Source organism: Felis catus, chromosome D3 (genome assembly GCF_018350175.1).
Source record: "Felis catus isolate Fca126 chromosome D3, F.catus_Fca126_mat1.0, whole genome shotgun sequence".
Classification (NCBI taxonomy): domain Eukaryota; kingdom Metazoa; phylum Chordata; class Mammalia; order Carnivora; family Felidae; genus Felis; species Felis catus.
In genome coordinates this window covers 10,869,628-10,892,958 of record NC_058379.1, presented here as the reverse complement: position 1 = coordinate 10,892,958, position 23,331 = coordinate 10,869,628, and the positions used below count along the sequence as shown (strand labels likewise).

General features: G+C 56.8%; 1 protein-coding gene across 1 annotated transcript; it reads right to left on the bottom strand.

The window, feature by feature from the left end:
• Positions 1 to 129: 129 nt before the first annotated feature.
• PLBD2 (phospholipase B domain containing 2) lies at positions 130 to 22,877 on the bottom strand. The gene is made up of 12 exons (XM_011287867.4): positions 22,531 to 22,877; positions 15,522 to 15,615; positions 12,579 to 12,737; positions 10,578 to 10,678; positions 10,148 to 10,362; positions 5,785 to 5,882; positions 3,837 to 3,997; positions 3,117 to 3,212; positions 2,798 to 2,869; positions 2,003 to 2,155; positions 1,265 to 1,427; positions 130 to 1,044 (listed from the first exon to the last, which is right to left on the bottom strand). Exons 1-12 carry the CDS (start codon positions 22,818 to 22,820, stop codon positions 877 to 879), a joined length of 1,770 nt encoding a protein of 589 aa, XP_011286169.2. The 5' UTR covers positions 22,821 to 22,877; the 3' UTR covers positions 130 to 876.
• Positions 22,878 to 23,331: the final 454 nt, after the last annotated feature.

The following is a 23,331-nucleotide window of genomic DNA, read 5'->3' as shown; positions in this document are numbered from 1 at the left end:
AAATGGATAGGTGGACAGACAGAAGAATGGACAAGAGAATGCAAGAGTGGATGGTCTAGAACCCAAGCCAGAGAGGAGAAAAGGCAGCAACCCAGCTTTCCCCACTGCCCCAAAAAGCACAGCACAGGGGCCACGGCCTCTCATTTAATGGCAGCACAGCCTGCGATTTGGTTCCTACAGCAGGGGAGCTGTGGGCACGGCCCAGAGGCCAAGGGCAGGCCCAAGTTGGGGGGCAAGGGGCACGAGGCTGCAGCCAACGAGGCCAACGAGGCACACTCACACCCCCGCAGCCACAAGTCACCAGAAACTTTGGTTTTTGTTTGTTTTCAAGTTTCTGTCCTCAGGGAAGCCGCCCAGGAGGGAAACCAGGGGGCTGCTTCCCGAGGGGGGCAGGGGCGGGAGGTGGCAGGACGGATGCCAACCAGAGGCAACGCCCAGGTCTCGGGGCCGAAACCCCACAAGCTCCAGAGCCACCGGCAGGAATGACACTGGGAGGCAGGGACCCAGACAGTCCCCCGCTGCCCCAGCAGGGGCCCCGAACCCCACCCGAGGACCCCTCCCAAGCCCTCAGGAGAGGGCAGCATGAGGACAGGGCCCCAGGCCGGGGGAGAGAGAGAAGCAGACGGGGCAGAGAGAGAGGTGCAGAGGCAGGGGACAAGGGCGGCACTCGCCCACTTACGGGGAGCGAACGAGTCAGTGCTGGCCCCCGGCGGGCCCCGTGTCCCACCTAGGAGACGACCCAGATGAGAGTAACCCTCAGACCCGGGTCCCAGATCTGGGCACAGCAGGTGACGAAGCCCACGGAGCGGGCAGGTGGGAGGTCAGGGCAGCGGCACGTGGTGGCCCCACGGGGGTCGGTGGGGCCGAGACGGAGGCTCAGTCCCACCGCACCTCGATGGGCGAGAACTTCCAGAGGTCGGGCTGGCCCATGTGCAGCAGGCCGCTGAAGGGCGAGGCGCTCCACTGGAACGGGGGCAGCTGGTCCCACGTGGGGCCACTGGCCGCCACAAGCTGAAAGGCCTTGGCCAGGGCCATGCTGGTCACCTGGGGGCCAGGGCAGAGGCCGCTGAGCACCAGCGCAGGCCGGGCCCCGAGCCGCCCCAATCCGGAGGGCCCTGACCCCCAGCCCTATCTCTGACCCCGACCGCAGCCCAACGCCAACCCTGCCTCCAGTCCTGCCATCCGCTTTGACCTGAGCCGTCACCGCCACCCCCCTTCCTCCCCAAGCCCACCCTCAGCCCCCAGGCCCAGGGCGGGGCCGTACCTTCACATCTATGCCCCCGTGGGAGCGCTGCTGCAGGGCCTGGAAAGGGTAGGAGCCGTTGGCTGGGTTCAGGTCGGAGCGGGCCGAGATGGCGTTCTCTGCGTTGGCCTGCGGGCTGCACGCTTTGCACAGTGACAGTGGGTCGTGCAGGAAGTCGTTGTACCTGGATGAGGGAAGGGAGGGGGCATCAGTCGCGCCGGGGAGAGGGGGCCGAGGAGGGGGCTGAGCTCCCCGTGGCGGCAGAGCACCGGGACAAGCCACCCGCCCTCAGGTGCCTGCTCTCCCCCTACCCCCCGCTGCCGCCCGGGCCTCCCTCACCCCTGCACCTGCCCGCACCATGCTCAGCGGCTCGTCTCTGCTCAGGCCGCCCCCAACCCCAAGCCGGGCTAGATGCCCCATCCTGCCCCCTTCTGGCATCTCTCGGGGCTCCACCAGCCCCAGCTCACGCCCACATCGGTGCGCGCGCCTGACGGGCTCCGCGCCTCCCACGGCCAGGGCGCCCCTGCTCGGTGCGGGTTCTCTGGCACCGGGCACGGTGCCTGGCACGGGGTGGCCCACCCCACGGCTGCCCGGCACCCTCGTCCGGAACAGGAGGACAGCGCCACGGGGCTCCCGCACCCGCGGCTACAGCTGGCCGCCGCCCCGCGGCCCCCCGGGCTCGCCGTGAGGGTCACACAAGGGCCAGGAAAGCGCACAGAAAGCCCCCACGGGACTCGGGGCTCCCGCTGCCCCACGCACCGCATAAGCCGGATCATGGAGTCCAAGTCGTGCACCAGCGACTGGTTCCGCCTGAAGATCTGGGCCCGGGGGCTCCTGTCATAGGAGAACCAGTCCCCGTACTGGGCCACGAGGGCCTGCATCCCGCTGGCGTTGAACACGCTCTCAAAGTACCTACGGGGCACAAGGAGGGTCACTCCCAGCCTCTGACCGCGCCGGCTGTGGCCCAGGAGGTGGGGGGCGGGGGGAGGGGGGGTCACTCCAGAACATGATCACTAACAACCACGACAGGACAGCAACAACGTCTTCCGTTGAGGCCGGGGAGGGGGGGGGTGCGGCTTGGTGAGGTGACCAAGCTGAGGCTCTACAGTCCCAGAGACATGGGTTCAGATGCCGACTTCGCCACTGAACAGCTGTGGAAGGCACCTCAGGAAAGGCAGGCATTCGCGCAAGGCCTCAGTTTCCTCATCTGTGACATGGGAACAGTGGCCGTGGCTGCCGGGAGGGGGTCGTAAGCGTCAAATCTCTCGTCTGGCAGAGGACAGAGGGCCAAGAGGTGGCGGCTGCGCAGCCTAGTTACAGGACACACGGCGAGGGAGCCACCGCAGGGGTCGGCACCTGAGCCGGGCCGACCCCCACCACCCTGCCGTGGGTGCAGACCTAAGCCCCCAGACCGGCAGGGCTTTTCTGGCCAAAGAAAGGGCAGAGCGGTTTCTCTGCTCCACGGGTTGAAAAGATCACGCACGGAAGGACCCCTGGCCAGCCCAGAGAGCTGAGCAAGGGTGAGGCGGGTATGGGGCAGGGGTGGGGACATACGGGATGTTGTAGCTGGCCCAGTAGGTCTTCTGGTAGAGCTCCGAGGTCTTATCGGCCACCACCACCATGCCCCTGGGACCGAGAAGAGAGACGGGGCAAGACTGGTAAGAAAAGGGAGCACCTGTGGGCGCTGCCCTGCTCCAGAACCCCTGATGGCTCCCCACTGCCCCGGGGTAGATTGCGTCCTGAATCTTCCTCTCTCCCGCCTGGCCTTCCTCAGATGCTCGCCTTCCCACACACATTCCAGCAGGCCTCCAGACCTTTGCCCAGGCAGTTCCCTCTGCCTGGAACACCCTTCCGTCCTTCCCCCAGTACTCACGGGATCTGCTCCAGGACGGTGAGCACCCTGCTCCGAGGGCTGGGCCCGCCGGGGACAAACGCCTTGTAGTCCACGATCATCCACTGGTTGTTGTACCTGCCGTGCCCAAGGAAGGGGGACTGAACACACCCTGGGGCCACCGCCCCAGTGGCCCGCGGAGTAGGGACTCATGGGGTGGGGGTGGGGTGGGGGAAGTCCGGCCGTCTGATTGTCACCCTGACGTTGCAGCTTGAACAGGTGTCGTCAGCTCTCATCATACCGTCTGCCTGCTCCAGAGGAATCTATGGCTCCCCAGTGCTTATTGGAACAGAAGTCAATTTTTCTGCCCAACCTTCCAAGGCCCTGCAATGTCCATCTCCAGTGTCTCTGGCTCACAGGCCCTCATCCACGCATGTCCCCTTCCTCACACAGCCCTCCCCTGTCCCCAGAGCCCTCATATTCCAGGCTCTCTTCCAGGCCTCCCTCTTAGAGCCTGTCCCTGGATAGAAGAGCCTGCAGGAGAGGGGCAAAGCCCTTCCTTTCCTGAGCCTCAGTTTCCCTAAATATAAGACAAGGGAGAAGACTTTAAGGCACTTTCCAACTCCAGGAAGAACCATGAGGGCTCTGCGGAGGGTGTGGGGTATTGGCCCTGGTGCCACATCAGGTCCCCGGGGGCGTGACTGTTGGGGGGGTTGGTCCATTTCGGGGATGAGGAGGCCACAGTGCCAGAAGCCCACTCACGTGCCACTGTTGAACTTCTGGAAGATGTCCGCCCAGGCGTCCCCGTCCAGGGCCAAGCGGTTGGCCACGACATTGCGGACCCACTCCAGCACAGAGTCCTTGGGCTGCACGTACTTCCACAGGGCCGGGTTCCTGTTGCCGATGGTGGTCTCCAGTGTCACCTGTGGGAGAGCAGAAGGGACGCTGCACTGAAGGGCCACCTGACTTACGACCGGGGCACGCTGCCACCAAGTGGCAATGCTGCCCCAATCGTGGTCCGCACGCTGGTTATTCACAGCCTTTGGAAACCCCGGGTCCTGGTTTAGGTGCGCGTTCCTCACTGGTTCCTTGGCTGAGCGCCGAGGGGGCTTCACGATCACGCATCCGGCTTTGTCCCGGAGAACAGCCCCCGACAGAGCCCACGGTGCTCTCCTCTGGACCCGTTCTCCCGACCAAGTCGGTCAGATCTTTCCCCAGAGAGACGGCATCCCATTTCTACACCTGCCTTGCAGTTCTGCAGGGCAAGTCGGGGGGCTTGAGGAAAACGCGGCAGGACCTCTGATGCCCCTCTTTACTGAAAGGTAAAGTGAGGCCCGAAACAGCCAGGGGACGTGCCAAAGGTCATGGCTGGTAAGCGGATGGGCCGAGATTCGATCACCGAACTTCCGGCTCTCACACCAATCCGTGATAGCAACGCCTGGGTGGGAACACCATCTTCCACTCCTTCCACCCCGTCCCTTCCTTGTCCCTCGCTCTACTGCTCTTAGCACCCAAAGCCACTGCCAGAACTCGGACCGGCGTGGCCCGGAAAGCCCCGGAGGGCCGTTTCCCCTCTCGGGGCAGGGGAGCTCTGAGCCGGGGGCGGGACGAGGGAAGCCCGCAGACTGGGAGGGGAAAACAGTGCATCTCTGTTCCCACCTCCACCGAACTGAAACTCGGCATCTCCTTCCACTGACTGGCAGCTCCCCGTGGCACGAGTGGCACCTGAGACCGTCACCAAGAGAGGTCACAGACGTCTGCCCAGCATGTGACAGGGCGGCACCCCGCTCAGGATGTCATTTCTGCTCCCCCTTCCTTCTACGTCACGGTGGTCAGGCCTTCGGTGCGTTCAGTAAGCAGCACGTGTACAACATGCAAAAGTTCCTTACGTGGTATTGCGATCAACGCGTTTCAGTAGAACTGGTTCCCTTTATGATCCCTTATATTCTGGCTTATGCGTTTAAAAACGTTACTCTGAGAAGGGGGTCCACAACCCCCTCGCCTGCCAAAGGCGTCTGTGGCACAGAAACAGTTAAGGACCCTGCTGGAAGGTTAATTTCCTGCCGGGGCACCTGCCGGGGAACTGGATGAAACCTTCTCAGCTGTCCTTCCCCAGACCGTACCCTCCTGTCCCCACCAGGACTGCAGCGAGGGGGTCCCCGCCCCCACGACCTGGCCCTCTCGCGCTTCCTTCCACATTTAAGGGAGCCAAAAACCCCATGCTTCTCTCAGAAAGCAACAGGGAAGGAAGGAGCCCCTCCCCGCCGCCCCCCACCCCCACCCCGGGAACTGGCACCTTCTGCGAGGAGGGTATTATTTTAAAGCAATGTTTTTTCTCCTCCGCATGTTGCAATCTCAGGGCTCAATGCCCCGGCTCGGGGATGCCAGGAACAGATTTCTAAACGAGTCTGGACCCCGGCCAGGAAAACCGATCAAAAACAACACATTGGAAACAACATTTATTCAGAAAACCTGGCCGGGCTAGAGGGAGTGTGCGGAAGGCAAGAGGGGAGGCAGCACGAGAAACAGCAAGGTCACGGTGGAGGGAGGGGCGGCGTGTGCTAAAGACACACGAACAAAACCGCAAACGGGCCCCCAAGCCAGCGACGGATCGCTGAGGGGGTGATCGCGGAGCAGACAATGCGGAGCCCCGGCAGGGACTGGGGATCGGCAGCCCCGGGGAGAAAGGTGACACGAGAGGGACACTCACCAGCCCGCTGCCCACGATGTAGAAGTCGTCACAGGAGAAGAGGGTGCCAGGGTAGGATGAGAAGACCAGCTTGTTGCCAGGAGCCAGCGGAGAGTTCACTGTGGGGGGGGGGGGGAGAGTAAGCCCAGCGGGGGATAGGGGTGCAGGTCAGATCAGCCCATCCGGGGACCCCTGCGCCCCCGCCCAAGACAGAGCCTCCAGGTGGGGAGCAGCAGGCCTCAGGGGGGGCCTCCATCCGTTCTGATGTGTAGCAAACCATGCCTTTGCCGTGTGTGTGTGTGTGTGTGTGTGTGTGTGTGTGCATCTGTGTGTGCATGTGTAAAAAGGAAAGCCGTAGCAAAAAAAAAAAAAAGAGAGATATATATATACACACACATTTCTTTAAAAATATATTTCGTTTACTAGAACGCTTTGGCTTTCCTTTTTAAATTTTTTTAGTAACAGTTTAGTTTTGAGAGAGAGAGAGGGAGAGCAAGGGAGGGGCAGAGGGGGAGGGAGAGAGAGAATCCCAAGCAGGCCCCACGCTCAGCACAGGGCCCGATCTCACCATCGTGACATCATGACCTGAGCCGAAATCGAGTCCAACACTTGACTGACTGAGCCATCCAGGCACCCCTTGGCATTCCACCCCCCCGTTTTGTTTTGTTTTGTTTTGTTTTAGTTGCAAAGACCTATTGTAAAAAAGATAATTCAGAGGGCAAAACCCAGAAGTCTGAATGCACGGGCTTTGTTTTTGTTTGTCTTCAGCTTTACTGAGATACAACCAATGAATTACTGAGATATAACTGATGAATAAAAGTTGCCTGTATTCACTGTGTGCAGTGTGATGGTCTGATGCATGCACACACACACACACACACACACACACACACACACACACACACTGTGAAATGATGCCCACGGTCAAGCTCTCGAGGGAGCTCATCACCTCACATAGTTACCATCTCATGTGGGTTAAAGTACTTACGGTCTATTCTCCTACCAAATTTCAAGTGTCACGACCCAGTTGTTAACCTCGGATCCCCAGAACTTACTCATCTCAGAACGGAAACTTTGTGCCCTCGGCCAACGTCCCCCTGCTTCACCCTCCCCCCCGCCCCTGTCAACCACTCTTCGACTCTCTGCTTCCACGCTTTAGGATTCTACCTATAAATGAGATCACACAGTATTTGTCTCTCTGTGTCCGACATATTTTACTTCACACAATGCCCTCCAGGTTCGTCCATGCTGTCGAAAGTGGCAGGGATTCCCTTTTCTTTAAGGATTTAACTTCCAAGAGTGCCAAGGTGAAGAGCATCTAGCCCACGGCAGTACACAGTAGGCCTCCAATCAGGGGGTGTGTATATGAAGTTCTAGAACAGGCAAAACTAACGTAATGGAAAGGCGATCAGGGGTGTGGTTGCCGGAAGGATAACTACAAAGGGCACAAGGACCTTCCCGGGTGACGGAAGTGTTCTCTGCTTTTACTGAGTGGCGGTTACATGACAGCCTGTGTTTGTCCAAACCCATCAATATATACATCCTACACGTGTGTTTAAACTAACCATCAGTAAAGTTAATACAAAAAAAAAAAAAAAAAAAAAGCTCAGTCCGGGATGTCATTTATGACCCATCAGAATGTCAAAAATGGAAAAAAAACCGTAACACCCAGTGCTGGCAAGGTTGAGGGGAAAGCTGATACCTCCCAGCCTTGTGGACAAGTATAAACTGGCCCCGCCACTTTTGGAGGCAGTTTGGCTGTGTGCACCTTGAGACTAAAATGTTTAATTATCCCATCTTTTAACCTAGTGTTTCTACCTGGGGGCCCACTTGTCTTGCAAACACCAAAGACCTGGAAATGGCCCAAGTCCTCAACTAAGAACTAGTTTAAAGTTTAACATCCAGCATTTAGAAGGTGGACTGAACTTGGCAATTATCAAAACTTCCCCAAGGCCAGGGGCGTCTGGGTGGCTCAGTCAGTTAAACGTCCGACTTCAGCTGAGGTCACGATCTCGCAGGCTCTGTGCTGACAGCTCAGAGCCTGGAGCTAACCCTAACCCTAACCCTAACCCCTAACCCCTAACCCCTAACCCTAACCCTAACCCTAACTTTTTAAAACAAACTTTTTAGGGCAGTGAAACTCTTCTGTATAATACTATAAAGGCAGATACGCATCATCATGCATTCACCAAAATCCGTACGACCATACTTTTCAGACTGAACTTGAATGTAGGCTAAGGACTTCAGTTGACAGTAACATACGGATATTGCTAGATCAACTGTTAACAAATGCACCACACCAATGCAACATGTTTATAATAGGAGAAAGGAGTGGGAAGGTATACTGGAATTCTCTGTAATAGCCACTCAATTTATCGGTAAACCTAAAGCTTTTCTAAAAAATAAAGACTTCCCAACAGGTGCCATCCTCAATAAATTATATTTAATATAAATAAACAAATTAAATAAATAAAATAAAAATAATAAAAAATAAAGACTTAACCAAAAAAAAAGGTTCATACATACACATTATAAAGGCACCCAAAAAAATCTAGACGATCCAAACCAAAGTGGCAACAGGTGTCCTTTTAGGAGGGGTCTGGAATTTGGGAGAAGGGTTTCACGGGAGAGATATATTTCTTCATCTACATTGCTAGAATTTGTGTCCGCACGAATGTATTCACATGTTACTAGCATAATACAAATCAGTTAAAGCAAATGGAAAAATAAAGTATATTTCAGTCTCGGAAAAAACATAACCAAATAGTCTCCGAAATGATCTCCCGGGGGTCGTGCGGCATTCAAAGTGATTGTGATTCTATGTGAATGTTTTATTGTACTTTCCAATTTTCTGTAACATGTGTATAACTTATGTAGGTTTTTGTTTAAGTAAACTCTGCTCCCAGTGTGGGGCTCGAACTCACGACCCTGAGATCAAGCGTCGCAGGCTCTCCTGACTGAGCCAGCCAGGCGTCCCCTTACGCAGGTTTTTTAAAAAGACATTACAGTGTTCACGGATCTACAGCAACGGAAAGGAGAGACCTATGGCCGCAGGTGACAATATGGACGAGCCCGACAGGCATCACGCTAAGCGGGAGAATTCAGACACAGGCGAGCACATGCCGCGTGTTTCCACTCGCGTGACGTTCGAGATCAGGCAAACCTCGTCTATGCTGTAAGAAGTCAGATGGAGCTTATGCTGGGGTGAGGCCAAATGTGGGTGCTGCACCCAGGGCCGTTCAAGCCGCAAACATCCCAGCTCCACACAAATGACACGCACACTTCTCTGTATACGTGTCAGTCAATTCGGAAATTTACTTGAAATTAACGGGCATTAGGTTGTTTCCAAACCATTAAGGTAGTTGACATCCTTGTACCCGGGCTCTGTGCAGGAAGTCGCAATGTTTCTCTAGGGACAGACCCGAGCCAAGAACTGCTGGACCATGGGAGAGACAGATTTTGAATCTTATTAGAGGCCGGCTGGGCTCGTCTTCAAAGAGGCAGCACCAAGCCCCAGTCCCGTAAGCAGAGGAGGAGGGTGTATGTTTCCCCACCGCCTCGCCACCTCCTGGCAACATTTGATTTTTAAGGGTCGCCAAGAGGGAGGCACTGCAAACATGTGACAGTGACTACCTCGGGGCGGGGGGGGGGGGTGCTGGGGCCGGGGATCGGTGGGCGGGGAGCCACTCTGGGGCACTTGGGCCTTAGTTGCAAACTTTTCACATTGGACAGGAAGAACGTACTCGCACGCTCCTCACCCAGCTGAGCATTTGCGCAAATGGCCGTCATTCTTCCCGACCTCGCACCCATACCGTCTGCAGTGGGACCCTCCAATTCCTCACCTCAGACAACAGGCTCTGCTTCCCCACCTCTCACATCTGAGCGGGTCACTTGACTTGCTTTGAGCAACGGTTTCAATCGGCCTTCGAGAGGCCTTCCACGCTTCCCTGCCCAGATGTCACACCAAGGAGCCTGCGCCGGCCCGGCCGCCCCAACACCCAGCTGACGGCCAAGCCCCAGACGGGCAAATGCGGCCGTCCCACCTCCGCTGACCGCAGAAGCGTCAGGGACCTGGCCACCATCAGCCAGGCCTGCCTGGCCCTGGATGACAAAACCACCCGGCTGACCCACGAGCACAAGTAAATGGCTGGGTCTCAAGCTTTGGTTGTTTTACACTGGGGTTGACTTGTTACGCAGCAACAGGTGACTGACACACCTTGTAAAGTACGAACTAAAAGGAAACAGATGTGTTAAAAATGAGACGAACTCTGAGGGCGGCCCCGCGGCATGCGTGGGGCCGAGGCCCGCACCTTCCGCCCACCCTCCAGCCCGCCCCGTGCGCCCACACACGCCCACGCGCGCAGATACACCCGAATCCACCCACCTTGGGGGTCTTCCCGGAACTGGAACCAATACTTCTTGATGATGCGCAGCATGTTCTGGTAGGAGCTCCAGGTGTTGTGGGCGATCAGGAGGTCACTCTGGCCAGGCAACAGCTTGATGAGGGCGGAGCACGAACCAGAGCCCATGACGTGCTTGCTCTTGGTCTTGTTCAGGGCTGGCTCTAGGTCTCCCAGGTCCCCAGCAAGCTGCAACAGGCTGGGCAGGGCCGGGCACCAGCGGGTCACCGTGCCTGCCGGGAGTGCACTTACACACCCCTTTCCCAGAGGAGGAAGCTGAGGCTCTGGAAGGTGAACTGAGCGGTCCGAGGCCGGGCCAGGCAGCGGCAGAATGGGCACTGGAACCCAGGTCTGTCTGACTATAAGGCGCGGGGCCCTTTCCCCTACCCTGTCCCCTCCGGGGGTGGCACTTACAGGAACCCCAAGGGTTTGATGGTGAACCTCCCAGTCGGAAAGGTCACACTGCTTTCATAGCTGTCCTCCAGACCCTTCAGCTGCAGGAGGGTCAGCCGCACCTGAGGGAGGGGCAGAGGGAAGGTGAGGCAGTGGGAGGGGCTCTGGTCTGGGGATCCAGACAGAGCAGGAGCGGCCCAGGTGCACCCTCATGGCTCCAGCCAGCCCTGACCCCCCTCTTACCCAGCACCCACCCTTCCTGCCATTACTTACTTAATTATATGTCTCTTCCCTGCGCCAACCTAAATCACTCCCACTTAAGAGCCCAGTTCAAAGCCACCTCCTCCAGGAAGCCTCCCAGCCAGCCCGGACCCATTGTCAACTGCTCCCAATTCCGAGTTTAGCTACTGGCTGCGCTGCTGCCTCAGGGCATGTGTCTTGTAACTGACTTCTCCCCCATTGTCACTGTCACTGTTCTATAACCAGGGAGATCATCACTGTGTACCCCGTAGGGCCTTGACCATGCACCTAGCATCTGTAAGATGGATGGACAGATGGACAAAAGGCTAAGCTACACAGACAGACAGGCAGGCAGGACTGAAAGATGGATGGGTGGCCACTAAGTTATGTAGAAGGAAAGGAAAGAGAAGCAATCATCCAGATGGATGGCAGGGTGGACAGATGGACAGGTGTCTAATCAGGTGCATAGACTGGATGGGCAGACAGGACAAGACAGACCCATTCCTTCATCTATAAATATTCAACAATCCCTTACATATAAAGCACCCACTATGTGCCGGCCCTTGTGCTGGGCACTGGGAGTATTTTGGTGAACAAAGTAGATGTGATCCCCGCCTGTCCTCACGGGCAGTGGAAGACAGACTCTGAGTCCCTCACTAGAGCACCACAGGGAAGTGTGGGGACCGGACAGAGGTGAGGGGTGGGGGGCGAGCCAGGCAGAGGAAGTGCTCTTGGCAGAAGGAGCAGCGGGCCACAAGCCCTGAGGGAAGAGGAGGGTTCAAGGAACCAGGAGGTCAGGGAGGCTGGAGCACAGAGCGTGGTCAGCAAGAGACGAAGCTGGGGACAGAGAAGGTGCAAAAGGTGTGTGGGCATGATCCCCAGGGAACAGGGCAGCCCCTGGCAAGATTTAAGATGGGGAGAGAGGGCAGGCATGATGGAGCTACAGATGGACAGACTCACACTGACAGGTGCTTCAAGGACCGATGGCCAGGAAGAAGGTGAGGAATAAAGCAGACAGGGTGGTTGGTCAGACAGACAGCTGGGCAAGTGAATGGGAGGGGGTGTAGGGGGGAAGTGTGCAGATGGGTAGACGGTGCACAGGGACACAGACAGACAACCCAATGGGGCACATCAATGGCGGGAAGGGTGGGGCTATAATGGGTGGGGGTAACAGGTGGGTGAGAGGAAGAGAGTGAAAGATGGGATAAGCTTGTGGGTGGTAAACGTGTGGGCAAACTAGACATACAGAGGGCGGGGTGGGAGGGAAGGATGGACAGGGAGGGAAGGATGAATGGAAGATGGACAGATGGGTAGACAGGTGAAAGGGAGAGAAGGAAGGATTGAGGGAAAAGGAAGACAAGAGGTAGGGAGGGAAGTATGGCGGGAGGGAAGACTGGATGGCTGGATGGAGAAGTGGATGGGTGGGTGGGTAGGTGGGTGGATGGATGGATGGGTAGGTGAATGGATAAACGGATGGGTGGGTGGGTAGGTGGGTGAGGAGATGGCTGGGAGGGAGGGATAGAGGGAAAGGGAAGAGAGGGAAAGAGGGAAGACTGGATGGATGGACAGACAAATGGAGGAATGGACGGGTGGCTGGAGAGGGAGGGAAGGAAAGAGGAAGGCCTGACTGATGGAGGGAAGGATGAAGGAGAGAGTGAGGGGAGAGGGCCGGCGAAGAGGGGTGGGAGGCCGGTGGTCAGAGCAACAGCACCCACAGCAGAGTCAGGTCCCAAAGCAGCCCCGCCCACCGCCCCGCCCAATGGGCACGGGGGCCACGCCCACCTGATGCCAATAAGCAGAGCCCTTGTTCCGCTGCATCTGCTCCTGCATCCACTCCAGGTTGGTCTCCAGGAAGTTCTTGAGCTTCTCGCAGTAACCGACTTCGTACTCGAAGGGGCCACAGTAATTCACCACCGTGTTCACCCAGTGCATATAGATGAGCTGCGGGGCGGACGAGGTGGGCGCGGGCCGGGGTGGCGCAGCCGGGCTGCTCCCCTCGCGGAGGACCCAGCCGGCCCCCCACTCGGGCTCCGATGCCTCGCCCCCACCCCAGCCTCCAAAGAGCCGAGGCGCCCCGGGAGGCCCCCTCCGCACCTTTGCTCTCCTCCCCCGACCCCGCTCTCGTCCCTTCGGGGGCCCAGAGCCTCTGGCTGCCTCCCTCCTTTGAAAGCCTCCGCCGCCGTTCAAAGTCTGTTCAGACTGTGCCTCTGAACAGCCTCAGACGCCCAGTCTACGTCCCCATTCAGTCGGCTACTGTTTACGCACCTACTGTGTCCCCATCCTAAGCCCCGAGGACACAGCAAGGAACTCACAACCGACATGTGGGCGAGAGAACGTGTGCCCGTTCAACTGGCCCTCAAGAGGCCCTCCACACCCCCGCTGCTCTGATGTCACACGAGCAAGCCTGGACCACCTTCCTGGGAGGTTAAAGACCACGCCGCCCCATCACCCCCGCTGGCAGACAGCCCCATCCCCAGGCACAGGAATGAGGCCATTCTAGGTCACCCGGCTGCCCCGGCTGACCTGTCAGCTGACTGCAGAAGCCCGGGGGAGGCCGGCCAAGATCAGCCAGACCTGACCTGGAATCCCAAATCCACCCAGTGACATTCCAGCAGGGGGAGGGAAGTCCCCTAACTTGCAGCGCGACGGAGAAGTGGCCGGTTGCCCGTAGCCAGCATTGACAGCACTCTGCGTGACCCAACACGGTCGAACCCCACGGCAACTCCGTAAAGAAAACGCTACCGTGAGCATCCCTACTTCGTAGCTGCAGAAACTGAGGCACAGGCGTGCGAGGACCTGACCCGAGGTCCTCCAGGTGATGAATCAAAGAGTCAAGACTCGAACCAGGGGAAGCTGTAGGTGGACCCCCACTCTGCGTTCATCTCCCTGAAACACCCTCACATTCTACTCAGCCCTCGAGGCCTCGATAAGATGCCACCTCGACCATGCAGCCTTCCCCTACTTCCAGAAGCATTTGCCAAGCGCCTGGCCTACACCAGTCTCTGGCCTGGGCGCAGGGGACACAGCCTGGGATAGGACGCAGTGACCAGTCACGGGAAGCCCCCCGGGCCAGTAGGGGAGGCGGCAGAACCTCTGGGCAGACAGAGGCGGGTCTGAGTGCTGGCTTCCCTGCTGATGGGCTGTGTGACCCTGGGTGAGTAATCTCCCCTCTCTGGGCCTCGGTGCGGTGTGCAGGATCAGGGAGAGAACGCGGGCAAAGCTCGGGGCACACGTGTTGGGGATTCCTTACAGGGGAGCCCTGTGGCCCTGCCCCAGTGCTCCTGGCAGGCTACGGGCCCCCCGAGAGATGGAATCAGGTCTCGTTCACCACCGAGCGCCCCAAGCAGCACAGGCCTGACCCAGCGTCTGAGCAGCTCCCCGGACATCGGGATCCCGGGAGGGCGTCCCAAAGTGCTGCTGGGGTATCACGACGAGGAGCGTGAGTTTCATAAAGGAGTGTCCCACTGCGTGCTGTCGTCTGTCACATGCTCTTCCCTCTCGCCCCTGAGCACCTGGACGCAGCTCGGCTGCTCACTCCTTGTCAAGGCCCTGTCATCGGCTCTCTGCCACCGTAGCACCATCTGGGCACTCACGCGCCAGGGGCGTTCGGCTGTTGCCACCTTAAGGCAGTTCTGAGCCCCTCAAGCGCGTCCTCGGGTCGCCCCGGGCACACCCGACGACTGGGGCCGCTGGAACCCCGGGCGTGGGCAGCCTCGGCTCTTTACTGCCTAATGATTTTCCCAAGCGGGCGTCACACCTCCACCCACGCGGGGGGCGGGGAGAAGGGCTGTCACTCCACAGCCTCACCTACTTGTTGACACGGGCTGACTTCCGAAATTTATGAGATCCCTTTCACAGCGCCCCAAATCAAGTAAAGCAGATTAGTAGGTATGTTGCCTGGGGATTCATCACATGAAGTACAAGTAGGTCACCAGAAGTAAGAGAGGGGAGATAATTCGGGTGTCCGTCCACGCGCGAACGAATGAATGAATGGGCTCTATCCACACGATACAGTATCACGTGGCCACAAGAAGGAGCGAGGCTCGATATACTTTAGAACGTGGATGCGTCTTGGAAACATGACGCCGCGTCAAAGGAGCCAGACACAGGCGACCACTCGTTCATATGAAACCTCGCTAACAACACACGAATCTACACAGGAGGTAGATGAAGGGTTGCCCGGGGCTGGGGTGAGGGAGAGAAGGGAGGTAGGGGCACGGGGTTTCTTTCTGGGGCAATGAGAATGCTCTGGAATTAGGGGTGACGGTTGCACAACCCCGTGACTAGACTAAAAACCACTGAGTTGTGCATTTTAAAACAGTGACTTTTACGGCATGTGAAGTCTATCCCCCGTACAAGTGAATGCATGAATGGAAGTCACATTTAGGGTGACGGGTGCCTCTGGGGGCGGGGGCTGGGCCTCCAAGGTATCAGTAGCAGCCTTACGTTTTAGTCTGGATGTTCGCTGGATCATTGTGCTTCGTGACTTGGGACACGTTACGTATATTTTATATGCATCAAACGGTACCTGGCGTTAAGTTTTCCGAGAACGCACGTGAGCCCCTGCTCCCCAGTTAGGTGCAGGGCTGGGGGCAGAGGCAGGGGAGCCCCCTCTGCACACGCCTCACCTCAGAGCCCTTCAAAGCTCCCTGGGGGACACGCTGGGTGGGGCGGGAGGCAGGAGCCCCGGGTCCCCCCCCTTCCCACCCCCCGGTCCGGTCTTACCTCCTCAGACACGGCGGCCTCCACCACGCCCGCCGCGTAGGCCTGCAGGCTGTCGTTATAGCGGCCGTTCGTCCGCAGCTCCAGAAAGGCCCATCTAGACGGGGAGGAGAGGGGACACCTGGTCAGCGCGGGGACAGATGCAAAGCCAGCCCCCGGCTGGGCACACGGCCATCTCTAGCGGTAAACCCTGAAAAACACAGTGAGGAACGGCCATTCACGCGAATGTCCATCAAGAGGAGTGCTGGGTCAAAGGGCACATGCTTTTTTCATTTCAATAAACACTGACAAACATCCGTCCCCCGCAAAGCCGTACCAATCCACGTCCCACCCCCCACAATCACGTCAGCCAGCGTCCGGTGAGGGCTTCCCCTGTGCCAGACGCTGTTCTAGTCACTTTTTTTTTTTTTAACGTTTATTTATTTTTTGGGGACAGAGAGAGACAGAGCATGAACGGGGGAGGGGCAGAGAGAGAGGGAGACACAGAATCGGAAGCAGGCTCCGGGCTCCGAGCCATCAGCCCAGAGCCTGACGCGGGGCTCGAACTCACGGACCGCGAGATAGTGACCTGAGCTGAAGTCGGACGCTTAACCGACTGAGCCACCCAGGCGCCCCTGTTCTAGTCATTTCTTATGTACGAAGTCATTTATCCTCGCGACCCTCCTACAACCCTACCAGGTCGGCATGGTTACCCCCACCCCCCATCACACAAGAGGAGGAAATTAAGGCACAGAGTTATGTCACTTCTGCGGGAGCCTGTGCTACTGCCCTCGCCCCCCGTATCTGTGCCCTCTGCTGTGCGACTTTGTGGTCCCTCCCACCGACGGCCAAGCGCTTCCTCGCCCCATTGATTTGGGCTCGGTCACATCACAGGACTTGCTTTGGCCAACAGAACATGGGTGGAAATGACCGTATGCCAGTTACAAGATCAGCCCTCAAGAGGCCTCCTTTGGGGCGCCCGGGTGGCTCAGTCGGTTGAGCGTCTGACTTCGGCTCAGGTCACGATCTCACGGTTCGTGAGTTCGAGCCCCGCGTCGGGCTCTGCTGCTGACAGCTCAGAGCCTGGAGCCTGCTTCGGATTCTGCGTCTCTCTCTCTCTCTCTCTCTCTCTCTCTCTCTCTCTCTCTCTCTCTCCCCCTCCCCAGCTCATGCTCTGGTTCTCTCTCTTTCTCAAAAATAAGTAACATTTAAAAAAAAAAAAGAGGAGGCCTCCTTGGTTTCTACTCGCCCTCCTGTGCCTCTGCTATTGACTTGAGAACATGCCCCAGCCAGCCCGCCGCTCCCAGAAACATGGAGCGGACCAGGTCCGCAGACCTACAGCGTGAAACAGAGCCGGCAAAGGGCAGAACCGAAATTCAATTCCGGGCAGGCTGGCTCCCATTCCCCCTGGGAAGCAGCATTTCCAAACTCTGATGTGCATCCGTGTCGCTGAAAGACCTCGTTCAGAAGCAGATTCTGATCAGGAGGTCTGGGGCAGGGCCCGAGGCCCCGTGTCTCTAACTAACAGACTGCCTCGTCACAAGGTACACACTCCTGGCTGGAAATGCTTCCTATCGATCTTTCCCACCTTTGCTCGGGCAACGGTCGAAAAATTCCATCGTGTTGTTTTCACTGTAATCCTTTCCTCGGTTAAATTGCGCTTGTCTTTACATTTTTATTGGTCATTTGTAGCTCTTTGGTTCACGCGCTTTACTCTTTTCTCCCTCGTGTTTATCTTTGCTTATTGATCTGCGAAATTCTCTACGTCCACGTTAGCCCTCCGCTTGTCACTAACACTGAAAATATGTTTGCATTTTCATTGATTTTTCGCTTTTGTTTTTGCCACACAGAGGTTTTCGTGCGTGTGCGGCCAAATCTATCCATCTTTTCCCGTGTGGTTCCGGATTTCATCCTGGCTCCAAGGACACCAAACTATTCACCCAGGTGACTTCTGTACCTAGGGGAGAAACGCTGGTTAAGGCAATTCCTGCGAAGAAAGTGAGGGCTACGGGAAGGCACTAATGAGAGTGTGAGGCAAAACAGGGCACAGCCAGGCTCAGCCGGGACAGCCTCATGGGGAGGCGGCTAAAAAGCCCCCGGAAGGGGTCCAGGCCCGGAACAGCTCAGCCCCAGAGAGGACTCTGGAGAGGAAAAGACGATAAAAATGTGCACGCCTGATACTTTGGGCAGGCAAGCCTCGTTGAGAGCCTACTGGGTACCAGGCGCCAAGGAATGAATGACAAGCAGGCTCGGCCTTCCAAAGGCCAATGCAGGGGAGGGGGGGAGGGGTCGGCATGTAAACAGGTAACGACATAACAGGGAGACTGCTCTGATGGGAAGAGAGTGCCATGTGCTGACGAGATGTCAGAGGCAACGTTAAGAAAAAAAAAAAATTAGCTGGGGCGCCTGGGTGGCTCAGTCGGTTGAGCGTCCGACTTCGGCTCAGGTCATGATCTCGCGGTCTGTGGGTTCGAGCCCCGCATCGGGCTCTATGCTGACAGCTCAGAGCCTGGAGCCTGTTTCAGATTCTGTGTCTCCCTCTCTCTCTGCCCCTCCCCCACTTGCACTCTGTCTCTCTGTCTCAAAAATAAATAAACATTAAAAAAAAAGAATTTCCTTTAAAAAAAAAAAATTAGGGGAGCCTGGGTGGCTCAGTCGGTTAAGCGTCTGACTGTCGGTTTCGGCTCAGGACATGATCTCATGGCTTCGTGAGTTCAAGCCCGGCGTTGGGCTCTGTGCTGACAGTGCGGGGTCTGCTTGGGATTCTCTCTCTCTCTCTCTCTCTCTCTCTCTCTCTCTCTCTCTCTCCCTCCCCCTCCCCCACTCATGCTGTCTCTGTCTCTCTCAAACTAAACAAATAAACCTTAAAAAAAATTTTTTTTGGGGCGCCTAGGTGGCGCAGTCGGTTAAGCGTCCGACTTCAGCCAGGTCACGATCTCGCGGTCTGTGAGTTCGAGCCCCGCATCGGGCTCTGGGCTGATGGCTCGGAGCCTGGAGCCTGTTTCCGATTCTGTGTCTCCCTCTCTCTCTGCCCCTCCCCCGTTCATGCTCTGTCTCTCTCTGTCCCAAAAATAAATAAACGTTAAAAAAAAAAAAATTTTTTTTAATTAGAGAAGCGCAATTGGTGGTCTGTGTGAAAGCGTTTTACACACACACACACACACACACACACACGGGCGCGCGCACATACCTATGCTTATACATAGGCATACATACTTAGGCCTATTTATGCACAGAAAGTTCTGGAAGAAAGAGCTAACCCTGGTTATCTCTGGGGCTGTATATTTACTTCATGCATCATGTCTTAACTTTCTAGACTGCTGGGATTTTTACCACAAGAATTGCTTGTATAATAATTACCTGTCTAATACAATTAACTACTTGCATAATAATTCCAAAAACTTAAAAGAGAACAGAAACGAGGAAGAAGCAGCAGGAAGCGATAGCCCCACCACCCTCCCCCCCCATCTCCTGGTGTGCGGCCTCCTTCCAAAGGGCAACTGAGGTGACTCCATTTAGGTGGGTTGTATTCACTTGGCCCTCAGAAAACCCAGGTTGATGGGTTTCCGCCTATTTCCAGAACACTTTGCATGGAGGGAGTCCCCATTCAAGGGGCTTTGTTCTAAGTCACCAGATTTCAGGGCTGGAGCCCCTGAGGCTGATCTCTGAGGATCCCTCGGTTGCCACAGGCCCTGGGCCTAATCAAATGATTTTTTTTTTAATATGTATTTGTTTGGGGGGCGGGGGGGGGGGCAGGGAAAAAAGGAGACAGAGAATCCCCAGCAGGCTGGGTGATGTCAGCCCGAGCCCCATGCAGGCTTCACCTCACGGACTGTGAGACCAGGACGTAAGCGGAAATCGAGGGTCGGCCTCTTAACCGACAGGGCCACCCGGGCGCCCATCAAATGACTTCTTTTCCAAGGTTGTCACCACAGAGATGAGGCAGGCGAAGGGCCCCAAATGTCTCTGACAGTAAGGCAGACACTCGGCCTCATACCACCCGTCCTTGCCCATCTGTAAAACGGGGAAGCTTGAATTTGGGCAAACGGCCTCTAGGTTCCCTGTTGTGCTGACCACTTTGCCAAACTCTACCCCGATCCCCGGTCAAGAGAAAACCACTGACAAGAGCATTTCTGAAGCTTAATGTACGCATTAGACTGCTCTCTATTAAAGAACACGTCCTTTCTGCTTATTTGGCTCTAAAAGAGCTGATCTGTTAGGAGATAAAACTGACAGAGGTCAATAGATGCTTCTGTTTTGTTCTTAATGCACTCCTTCGACAAAAATAAAAAGTTGGTACACTGATCTGTTCCCTCCGGGTTTTTTGGGGTTTTTTTTTGTTTTTTCTGTAACGTCTATGGGCCACACTGCGATTTTACGCTGTCGGTGCCTAATGCCTGACGATTCCAGGGTCTAAAGAGGCCACGTTTGAGAAAAAACCAGCCCATCCCTGTGAGATGAGCTGGGGGTCACAAATCTCCCCTGGTCACCACGCCCTGCTTCAGGGTATAGGGTACCCTGGGCACCCTCGGTATGTAGGCCACCCTACCTCATCTGGGGCTATCACTCCTTCCTCATTCTCGATGGAATACGATTATCTTTTCTGACTTCCAAGAACAGTTGGATGGTATTCATCCACTTCACAAGCTTCTGCTTGTTGGCTGGTGGATTTGGGCTGGTTCTCTGCCTCTTAGCAGGTTAATTCCCTCTTATTGGTATTCTCTTCCTTTCCTGACTCCAAGGTGATCTGTGATTTGTATCAAGGAGCTGGTTGACGGAGGGGGGCGTCAAGGAAGGGGGAAGAGGTAAGGCTGGAGGGTTCAGCCTCCCCAGCACCAAGGTCAGAGCCAAACTGGCGAAGGCTCTGCCTCCTGGGGCAGCTCAGATGCCCACGCACCCAATCCTAACTGTTTCAGGCTTCACGGGGAGTATCGGTCCAAGGTCAGATACAGCACAACCGAGAGAGGGCAGACTATGTGGGAAGAGGAAATGGAATTTAGCCAGACAACCCTGTGGCGAAATCTGGGGGACAGAAGGAGGAGAGATCCCGAGTCCAGGTAAACAAAAGACGAGTCAAATTCCTGGCCTCCATCCTTGGAAAAATGAGACAGTCACCCACAGCTCGGCGGTTCTGCTGATCGGGGACCAGGAAACCCCACATGTAGTTCGTCTCACCTCTGAGTTCTAAGAGGTTGTTCTGAAGGGCCTCAGTTTCCCTGCTTCTGATACAGTTCTCCCTACATCATGGTCCCAAGTGCTAAATGGGAAGACTGGACCGAAAGGATGCTGGAAAGGGGAGGTGAGAGCGAGAAGTACAGAAGAGACCTGGCCTCTTGCCTTAGGCCTCAGTTTCCCCAACTATAAAATGGGGCAGAGGGCACCTGCTCCTTTCTTTCACTCATTCCTTCTTTCAGTAAACGGAGGTGCTTTCTGTGACCCCACTGAATTTCCCCCCCTTCCTTTCAGAGGAGGGAATGGGTTCAGAGAGGTGAAGGGATTTACCCTTCACAGAGCAAAGGTCGCAGAGCAAAGGAGCTGGGCCTGAAAGACCTTTCCATCCGGCACAATCAAGGAAGTCCTCTCTCCACGTCTGTTTTCCAGAATTCAGAGCAACACAGCCCAGTGGGGGCCTCCTGAAGACAAAGCCCCCGCCCTATGCGGGGCCTCACCTCTGTGCCTCCTTCCTAGCCAGCATTCAGGCAGAGATTCGTCAGGCCCTCTTGGCTTTGTTAGGGCCCAAAACACGTATGAGTCAGCAGAGAAAAGGGTAACCAGATCCCAGAGTCACAGAGCCACAGAGCCCTAGTTCCTGCCATAGACTCTAGCCCACCCTGTGGCCTCCTCTCCCTGGGAGCCTTCCCAGATTAGCCCCACCCGCTGTGTCTGCAGCAAATCCTTCCTCACAATGTCCCCCTCTGTCTACCTGATACCCTCCCAAGTCCCACAAAGCACCAGAATGGGGGTGTCTCCCACGTTCTGTATCTCCCCAACACCTGCAGGAATTAATGCATGCCAGCAAAGTGGATGGGGGCAGTGGGAGGGCAGTAGAGGGGAACTTAGGGTTCACTAGGATCCCCAACACAGCCTTGATCCAGGGCCTGAGCCCTGCTGACAAGGCTTTTAGGCAATTCTCCCCACGCCCACGGGCTCAGGTTTCCGCACTGTCTGCCTCCCCACTGAATCGGGACCCTCACCTTGCTCAGCTCTGTGTCCCCAAAGCCAAGTACATCAGGTGAGTGAATGAATGAATGAATGAATGGGCACAAGCCCTGGTACAGGGCCTGAGAGGGTACCACTCAACCTCCCGGTGGAGCACATCCAAAGTCTGAATCATAGAAATGGGAGCCCAGACAAGCAAGGGAGTCAGAACGACAGCCGGGGTCCCAGCGATAAGGACAGCAATCGTGACTGCCAAGGACCGAGCACTTGGCTCCATACTATCTGGCCAAGCAAGAGGGGACCAGGAGAGAGGAGAGAGGATCAGGAGAGAGGACCGGGAGAGAGGAGAGAAAGGAGAGCCCAAGCAAACATACTATCTGGGTCTATGTGAATTTAGGGACCTCGTGCTTTTCCCACTGGCCTACAATCTAGGCTCAGTCCCGCTGCCCTGGTTCTAGAACAGAGGCAGGAAGCTAGCACCCATGGGGTAAGCCACCACAACCAAGGAAGTGAGATGAGAGTTTCTCTCTTGAAGAGCTATCACCAGCCTTCGGGCCCAAGATGGGGGGTGGAGGGCGGCGCTCCGCGGACCTGATCCAGATGGAGTCACTGGGGCCTGGGTGGCAGGGATCTGGTCTCTAGGGTAACAGAGGTACTGTCACCTTTGGCTCAAGGCCAGGGACTGGTCCCCATGAGCTGAGAGATGCTGCATTAGCCCCAGGGATCCGGTCCGGATGGCTGTGCTGCAGTCTCAGGGGCGGGAAAAGTGACCCTCGGGGAGACAGGGGCCCCGTTCTAGGGGCGGGCGAGAGGCCCGGTGTCCATGCAACCCCCTCCCTCAGCGGGTCCCGCGCGGAGTCGGACCAACCCTCACCCGGTCTCGCGGATGGCGTTGGTGAGGTTGGCCCAGGCCACGGCGTCAGGGTGGCGGCCATCCACCAGTCGGAGCTGGCCGGTCTCGGCGTCCAGGAGCACCGAGCGGCTGCGGGAGGCGGGTGGGACCGGCCCGTCGGGCCCCCACTGGCGCCCCGAGATCGGGATCGCGCCCGTCAGGCCGCTCAGGAACAGCCCGACCAGCAGGGCCAGCACCAGGGCCAGCGCCAGGGCCCGCGTCAGCGCCCGGGCCAGGCGGCCGCCGGGGGAGCCGTACATCGGGGCCACCATGACGGCGCGGACCGGGGCACCGCAGCCCGGCTCACGTGACTGCACTCGGCGGCGGAGGGCTAGGCCGGCGCAGGCGGGGAGAAGGCGGTGCGCGGCGGGAGGCGGGGCCTGGACGAGCTCTTCCGGGGTGGGCGGGGTCCGTCTTAAAGGGCCCCGGCGCCCCTGTCCACCTAAGCCAACTGCCTCGCTCGCTTTGCCCCCTGTTTATCTTTCAAATTGTCAAACCTTGAGAAAAGGTGCAAGCGTGGCAAATACCCGTGTGCCTGCCATCTATGGCTAATATTTTGTTCTATGTACTTATCTGACCCAGGATCCACTCCTCCCACCACACACAAACACAAACTCCTAAATGATGAGAACGTGATGTAAATAACAAAACCAGAAGTGGTGAAAAAAATATGGGTGAATTCCTCCATAGCTTGTGTGTGGGGGCGGGGGGGGGGGAAGGCCTTCCAACTATGACTTAAAATCCAGATGTGAGAAAAGATCAATGCATTTGAGTACATAAAAT